Raw genomic sequence first — 8,686 nt, 5'->3', positions numbered from 1 at the left:
CCTCCTCCTGTCCTCTCCGTCTTCCTCCTCCTGTCCTCTCCGTCTTCCTCCTCCTGTCCTCTCCGTCTTCCTCCTCCTGTCCTCTCCGTCTTCCTCCTCCTGTCCTCTTCGTCTTCCTCCTCCTGTCCTCCCCCTCTTCGTCTTCGTCTTCCTCCTCCTGTCCTCCTCTCAGGATGTTGCGGTGGCTGGTGTGTGGTCGGCTGGGACCAGTTTGGATGTGGAAAGCACTTCTGCTGTTTCTGGCCATTGCTTTTGCAGGTCAGCTGCTGGGAGTCATCTTCAACAAAAGGTATGTGACATACTTCCATATTTCTTATTTTTGTATCTCAGGTGTAATTGTTTAGTAGTTTTAGTTGAAGCACAGCTAAGCTTTTACACCATTATACCAGCTGGTACAGTCAAAATATGTGTATTCATTTATAAACAACTAGCAGAATCAGAATGTGTCAACAGATGTTAAATTACATAGAATTTAATGCATTCAAAATTGTTAACACAGTTTAGCACATTTTCTTTTACATACATACATACAGAACCTTTGTATTTGTGTATTGTATTTGTACGCCCGTAAATCTGACGCACAAGCAACATTCACAAACAGCAGAAATGGGAAATAAAGCTGCCTCTGTATGCCCACTGGGTGGTAATTTGGTATTCGAGCCTAAAGTAGAATCTCAATGCTAAACATGTAGCAGCAGCACAGACGTCTCCGATGCTAATGTCAGTGTTTCTACGTCGAGATTTCTATAGAAGTTCCATGAATGATGAGAAATTCCTGAAACTCTGGAAAGATGAATGGATAGACCAGAGCTTTGCTCCAATCTGATTGTAGTTGCAGAAAACAACAAAAAAAAAATCTATGCTGTTGAGTTCGTCTGTCCATATTTTCCCCAATAATTTAGCAGCAAAAATAGTTTTTGAGTTGAAAATTTAGCCTATTTTGTCAATATATATTTTTCAGTTAAAATGAGATTAACTTGATTAATACTGGAATTAACTCAGTGAAAAACTTTAATCCAGTATGTTGGGAATAAATAATTCTGTGTTTTTCTCTGTCTCTTTTAGCTGCTTGCATGCTCGTACACACACACACACACACACACACACACACCCACACACACACACACACACACACGCGTGCCCTCATAACGGCTAAGCTTAGATAGAAGCTAACAAAATGAACTAGAAGCTGTTGTCAGGTGCCATTTTATTGTGTTAGCCCATAAGAACCGGCATGATAATGGACCATCACTGTGTACTAGTCTTAATAAATAGTGAGTTGAATTCCTGAATTCTGACATTAAGAACCTAAATGGAGAAAAAAATAATTCCCCACAAGTTCCAACACTGTTTTTTACCAAAATGAAAAATGAGTGATCTCCTGGTTGTGTCTGCCATTGTACTGTACTGATTGGGTAAAATGACTTTACATTTAACGGCTGAGCATTAACAAGACAGCCACTTGATGATAAAATATGGATAAAACACCACCAAACGTTATTTATGTCACTGCGCATTGAGATTCACCACCTGGGTTTTGTTTTTTTGTTTTTTTTTGTTGCATCGTAACAACATTCTTTCTAAATTAAACACTAAAAGACTATCAGATTTTTTGCCAACAAAAATGAACCAAAGTTCACAAACTGTTCTTTAAAGAGGCGGAATGCAGTCTAGTGTACTTCATTCCTTGTACCTAGTCAGTGAAATGGCTTTATGCCACGTTCCAAAAGAGCCTGAAGATGAGCTCTGAGTGTCATTCAACAGGTTTAAGGTTAATATTTTGTATTTGTATGTTTAAAATGTTCTCAAAATTGCATGTGTGGTTTTTTTTTTTATTGGGTCTGGAAAAATCTGGAATTCTGTGCAGCTCTGCTATGAGCCAGAGACACCAGAGTCACATGGTCTGAGAAATAAATGGTACTGGCTGGTCTCATGACACAAGTCTTTATTTCACAATCATAGTCATTGTAATGGCTTGAAATCTGTTGGTAATTGTAAAAAAAGGCCTTGATGGTTCTTCCAGTCCATCAAAGTCTATAAGAACCAAATGTCTCGGTTCTAGACATTTCTAATTTCTGTTGTTTTGGCACGTTTGGGGCGGATTTGTTTGGGTTCATGTAGGTGAAAACTTTTCTGAAACTGATCCTGTGTGTCCAATATTATTTTTTTTAATGATGTGGCAGAGATGATTATTTTTATAAAGACCCGGCTACGTGTGTACAAGACCTCATCATGTGAATGTGGATGGTAGCAGCCCTTCATTTTGTAGAGTATAAATGCTTCAAATATAAACTTAAGATCTCAATATGTGAAATAGTTGGCTCAACAATAACCAGTCAAACATCAAATCCAGAACAGGTTTATGTTTGGTCAGATGATACATTTCCCCACAATTTATCCAGAAATGATTTCATCTGGGTTTGATTCAGCCCCATATGAATTAAACCCAGCATTATAAAAATGTCCTGCTTTCCTCATTTCTTTCTGACAGTTTGAAATCTCCTCTGTGTAAAATTCTTTTCCCTTCTCCAGCAATGTCCAGCCAGCCGCACGATCCATCTTTTCTTCCCCTGATGCTCAGGGGCCGTCTCTGGGTTCCTGTCGGCCCCACACTCACATCATGTTCCTGAAGACCCACAAGACGGCCAGCAGCACGGTGCTCAACATGCTGTACCGCTTCGGAGATGAGCACAGCCTCCGCTTCGCCTTGCCGCTGGGATACCAGCTGGGCTACCCGCTGCCCTTCAACGCTCACAGAGTGAAAGGCTACCGAGGTCCCAGAGCCATCGAGTTCCACATCATGGGGAATCACATGAGGTTTAATAAGCTGGAGGTGAGTTCTTCAGAGGAGCAGAAAACATGAGGGCGATGTAGAATTTAGTTGGATAAGAATAAGAAATCAGCATGTCTGTTAGCTCTCTCTCTGAGAAATGGTAAGATGGAATAATGAAATCATCCCAGAGCTTCTTAATATTTGTTGAACTTCTTGTGATAGCAGTGACTGCTTTGATATGTCAGCTCTACGGTTTCTTAGGAAGACCCTCCTAATGTGTGTTTTATTGTCGTTGAAGCGTCTCTACCAACCGTAGAGACATGTTTCTCTATGCTTGAACTGCCTCTGTGCTTCATGGTTGGTTGGGTCATCATGACTGACCGATGCTTTCTGATTGATTATTGACAATCGTGTGTTCAGTGCATTGCTGCCTGTAGCCACAGCTGCAGCTTTAACACTTTGGGGGCGAGTTCTCCATGAAAAACATCTGTAGAAAATTACTCCTGGAACAAACCAGATGTGACACAAGATTGTTTTAATACTTCTATTCAGGTTTTTATAATATATCTAAAATAAATTTATGACAAAAACAAATGATTTTGATTTCACTTTAAACCCTTATATAATGCCAATTACAAATTGTTGCCTCTTTTTCTGGCTGCTGGAGTCCTTTAGGTTCCAGCTTTATGGATCACAGATCGCTCTCCCAGATCTAGTTTTCTTTTGGACAATTTCTGTCCTACTATAGGTCAAGTGTTCAATCGCTAATATGACAAATATTGGCTGTTTGTCCTGTACTGGAATATTTAATTTACCCAACTCTGCACTGTAGATGGAGGGTCAAAGACTGAGGCTCCTGATTAACGCTGAAACAATGTGAACTGTTTTACTAAAGCAGAAAGCAAATGTTTGCTCGTCCAGTTTTAATCTAAAACGCTAATCTTAGCACTCACTATTACATATCATCACACTATTTGGGGATAAAAGCACAAGACATCCATAAGTTCTTCATTCTAACTGAAGTCTCTCCATGCTGTTCAGACTTCCTGTTCCAGAGCCTGGAGCAGGAAGTGACTCTCGACGTCCATCTGGTGACATGCACACTCAGCCAGACATGATTCAGGGCTAATCTGAGCCTCAGTTGATGTGAAGAAGCTTCAGAGTTAGCCAGCTATACTTTGGCCCATCAGACGGTCTCACCAACATAGACTTGTTGGTGTCATTTAGGTTTAATACTTGTGTTATGCTTTTTTCTAATTTCAAGACTAATTGCTTCAAACAGACTCTGACATTTTTATCGGTCTGAAGGTTCAAAGTGTGAACCATTTATAAATCGGCACATAATGATAAATGTTTATCTTGAGGCTTCTCCCCATTAGCAGAGCCTGTCCTGAATGCTAGACTAATTAGACTAGCCATCATTGATGGTGGAAAAATAATTTTCAAGTGAGTTGTTTGTCCACTAGTAGCACATTTAGCATTGAGTACATGAAATTGATTGACAGCATTAAGACCCTCCTCTTGGCCCTGATTGGCTGCTGCATTTCGATCTTTTCATAGATCATCTGTCTCATAGCAAACGACATGGTGACAGTTTTAACAAACAGAAAAAAAAAGTCATTATTAAAGTTACATACTGCAGCTTTAACTGGCATTTTTGTCTCATCAATCGTATCACTTTTCTTTTCAACATCATGAATATGTTCTACTGCCTAGAAATCTCCATTATTATTTTTTATATAATATACCTTTTTTATTTGCTCTTGTTTTGAGGTGGAGAAGGTGATGCCTGCCGACACCTTTTACTTCTCCATCATCAGAGACCCGGTCGCTCTGGCTGAGTCTTCCTTTGCCTACTATAAAGAAGTGGCCCCAGCCTTCCGGAAAGCCAAAGGATTGGGGGAGTTTGCGGACGACCCTAAAAAATTTTATGACCCTCGTCTACGGAACAACCACTACGCCCGCAACCTGCTGTGGTTCGACTTTGGCCTCGACAACAACGCCAATTTCTCCTTGGCGCTGGCTCGGCTCGGAGAGGACATGATCCGGCGGACCTTCAAGCTGATTCTTGTCTCCGAGTACTTCGACCAGTCCATGATCCTACTGAGACACGCCCTCTGCTGGCCACTGGATTCCGTTGTCTTCTTCAGCCTGAACGCTCGGCAGCAGAAGCCCAGCAGTGCCGGTGGGGTGGCTGGGACCTGGGTGGGCAAAGCAGCAGCAGCCGCTGGTGTTGGTATTAGAGGCGGGCTTGTTCAAGCAAAGATGCTACCGAACCTTTCCCTAACACCGGAGCAACGGGAAAAGCTCAGACAGTGGAATGCCTTTGATTGGTACCTATACAAGACCTTCAACAAAACCTTCTGGGAGGAAATTGACAAGTTTGGTCATGCTCAGATGGAAAAAGAAGTTCGTCTGCTCAGGATGCGTAGGGAAGACCTGGCCCGGGTGTGCCTCAGGGACGGGGGGAAGCCTGTGGAAGCTCATCGGATCCGGGACAAAAACATTAGACCGTTCCAAAGTGGATTAGTTAAAATTCTGGGTTATGAGCTCCAGCCAGGGCTGGACAATACCACTCGGATGTCATGCCTGAGGATGATCAGGCCTGAGATCCAGTACAAGGATGTGTTGGATTCTAAGCAGTTTCCACAGTTCCACGCCATCCCAGCTCAGCAACAGAGCCAGAGGCTGCTGGTGGCCGTTGGTGGGACCTTTATAAAACAAGAGCCACCCAGGAAAGGAAGAAAAGAGACGGGAGGAGAAGCTGGAGCTGGAGGAAGGACTTTGGACGAGGGAATGAAAGACTGGGAAGGCAGCCGTTTAGTTAGGAACAACCAGACTTTGGTACGAGAGCATGAAAAAGGAAGGCTTAGATAGGAACCTGTCGTTTTCTGTCTCTGGATGCTTGAGATGTCTTAGAAATGGATGAATACTAGTTTTGTTTACCTGTGTGAAAACAAAAAGCTCTTCTTCTATTTTGACTTGTTTTTGTAAATACTATGATAGCTGTAGTTAATGTGGTCATCAGATGTTCTAATAGCAGCAGTCACTAGGGCTGGGTGGTGTTTGCTTTTGATCAAATTTAGCCTTCCTGTTATCATATCACTGTCTGCCAGGAAAGACTTTTGAGCATTTTGAGATGATATGAATGAATGAATGAATGACCATTCAACAGCCCATATTGATCTGCCATTACCTCTAAAAACACAATAATTGAACATATGAAGAAAAGTGTTCATAACACTGACTCCTATAATTACTAGTCAGCTCTGCTTCTGCTCGCTCCTCTATGGTGTGTATTATTTTATACACACCATAGAGGTGTGTATAAAAGTAGTGTATTATTTTATAATGAAAATGCCTTGAGATTGGTTTGGTTAGCTAGAACACATGCTAACAGTTTGGTTATGGAGTGAGTTGAAGATTATTTTATCATCACAGATTTGTTCTAGTGTAGAGTATAATCTCTGCAGTTCATCTCTTAAAGGGACGGTTTGGGGTTTAAAACAGGGGTCCACTGATTGGCCAGCCAACCGATCTGAGCTCTACAAAGGTCTGGAAATCAGCCACTGTCCTCTTTGCTCTGCTGTGAGAGACTGACTGAGGCCACGGCTGAACTTAGAGACTTTGTGCCGTTTCAGATACCTTTTAGCAGCTTTTTTATTTTATTTTTTACCGAACCGCGGCTAATGCAGTTCCTATGTTATCTGAGACTTTGGTGACAACTGACAGTGTCAGTTATTAAAAAGAAACCAGCACTGTAATCAGGTCAGGCTTTTTTAATGGCTGGAAAACTGCAACTGTAATTTACAGTAACTGGATGGTCAGGCTAACAGCCAATCAGAGGGGAGCATAGACCAATCAGATTACTTCTTGCCAGACATTTTATAGTTGTTGAAGTAAAAGTGGTTTAATTAGGAACATGACTATTTAAATACCCATTCAGTGGTAAAAGAAAAAAACACTTCAGAAGTTTATAAAACTGTTTCCATGAAGCACTCTAGCATCATGTTTGTTATTCCTTTGAGCTGTAAGAGTTTTGCTGAATCTTAATAAGTTCACAGAACCTTATTCTAACACCAAAAGTAAAACTCCGATTTTGAACTGAACTGGAGTTCCTTAGTGTTTAGTCCCTGCAACTCAGATCTCTGTAACCTTTCAGAGGTTGAGGTCTGTGGTTTATGCAGATGTTCCTAAACCTTTAAACAACCTTTAAACAACACTTGTCTGAGATGTTTTTACATCATTTATATTTATCATAAATCAGTGATATTACTAAATATTTTTAAAAATATCCATACAAGGGAACCCAGAACTGTATCTGAACGAGAAAGGAAAGTGTTGTAAAAATAAAAAAATACTACATCGTGTTTAAATCTCTGGCTTGAATTTTGAGACTTTAGCTTAGTGGGACAGTCAAACCTGAGTGGAACGATAAATTGACTTCTGCAGGTAATACGCTAATCACTCATGACTACTCCACAGAACCCTACTTTTAAGATATCCGAGCTGCCCTTTTTAACTATAGATGTCACGAATGATGAACTCTTCCTGTCCCACAGCAGGTATGATATGAAGAAGCTTTGACTGCACAATACAGTATGTTTACCAGAGCACAGCCCACTTTAACTTCCAACCAACTGTTTAACTCCCATCCAAAGTGGTGCTCTGGTCATTTCTGAGTCGGTATTCCTACATCACCACCCAGCCCTAGCAGGAATATCAAAAAGCTGTGTGTTCTGTCTGTTTTCTTGTTTTTTACATGAACTTTTAAAATGTTGGTACTGCCTTTTATTGTATAAGAGAACTGGCGCTACAGCCTGTTTCCTGGTTGTAAGAGTTTTCATATTAAGCTTGATGTAATGTGCAAGACTTTATAAAATATTCCCTCCCCTCTCGTCAGCTTCCAAACTGCTTTTTTTCTTCTTGTGCTGCAGGAGTAACGCTGACCCTCCATGGATTCTTGGAGGATTTTGCAGCTCTGCGCGGCATCCGGCAGTGAGCTGCTAGCAGCTGCCTTGCATTCCTTCTTCCAAGCAATTATGGGGGGAAATTTTCTGCCATAATTCGAGAGCACAAAATGATCCGCAAGCGAGTGGAGAGGCTTGTGAGGGGACATTGGATCTGAGCAGAGGAAAGTTTTGAGCGTGAGGAGAAACATTTGAGGAGGAACAGTGGATATTTGAAAGAGATCAGCAGTTTTGAGTATGAGCACTGCAAGTTTTGAGAAGAAAGACATGAACTGAAGTTGTGTGCTCTCGAATTGTGGCAGAAAAATTTCCCTGTAAGCAAACAAATGTATTTACACAGTGCAGAAGAAACTAATTTAAACTCTAGGACTTTTGGACAAAGTTGCTTATTTAAATTTAAGAACAAAAAGTAAAAAAAATAAAAATTCTGGAAATTCGATATTCCAAGACCAACTCTGCCGCCACACGTCTCCTCCAGACTAGCGACAGCAGCGATTAGTAAACACCTGGTGGAGCTGCATGTCTGCTGAGCTCATCATACAAACTACAAACGCTCCTAACAACGGATTTAAACAGCATCATTGAATGGGATGGAGAAGCATCGTCATGACGGTTTGGATGGAGATGGAGAGTCAGGAGCAGTGGGTGTTCTTAAAGAGACAGACCGATTTATTTAGATACAGCTATGATGTAAAGTCAAACTTCAATTTCTTTTCAGTTGTTTTTGATATATACAGCATTTTCATAACAACTGAACGCAACGTCGTTACTTGATTGGGCTATAAAATGGTACTTTGTGCCTGAAAAATACATAATGCCTCCTTCACTCTAGTTTCTAATGTCTTAAAAATAAATACCTTTACGTGGTAATTATTTATTTCTACGTAAAGGTATAGCATTTAATAACCAGTTCAAATCAGGTTTTTTTTTTTTAATGGGCCAA

General features: G+C 40.9%; 1 protein-coding gene across 3 annotated transcripts in view; it reads left to right on the top strand.

Moving 5' to 3' along the window:
- gal3st4 (galactose-3-O-sulfotransferase 4) overlaps positions 1-7,671 on the top strand; it is a 20,093-nt gene extending 12,422 nt beyond the window's left edge. For all 3 annotated transcript variants that reach the window (XM_007567827.2, XM_007567826.2, XM_007567825.2), the window contains 3 exons: positions 173-289; positions 2,533-2,833; positions 4,547-7,671. In XM_007567827.2, coding sequence (XP_007567889.1) covers positions 174-289; positions 2,533-2,833; positions 4,547-5,650 — 1,521 coding nt within the window. In that variant the 5' untranslated portion in view covers position 173 and the 3' untranslated portion in view covers positions 5,651-7,671. The remainder of the gene's footprint in view (positions 1-172; positions 290-2,532; positions 2,834-4,546) is intronic.
- Positions 7,672-8,686: the final 1,015 nt, after the last annotated feature.

Source organism: Poecilia formosa, unplaced genomic scaffold (assembly GCF_000485575.1).
Source record: "Poecilia formosa unplaced genomic scaffold, Poecilia_formosa-5.1.2 Scaffold214, whole genome shotgun sequence".
Classification (NCBI taxonomy): Eukaryota; Metazoa; Chordata; class Actinopteri; order Cyprinodontiformes; family Poeciliidae; genus Poecilia; species Poecilia formosa.
The sequence above is the reverse complement of the archived record's forward strand: the minus strand, read 5'-3'. Positions and strand labels throughout refer to the sequence as shown.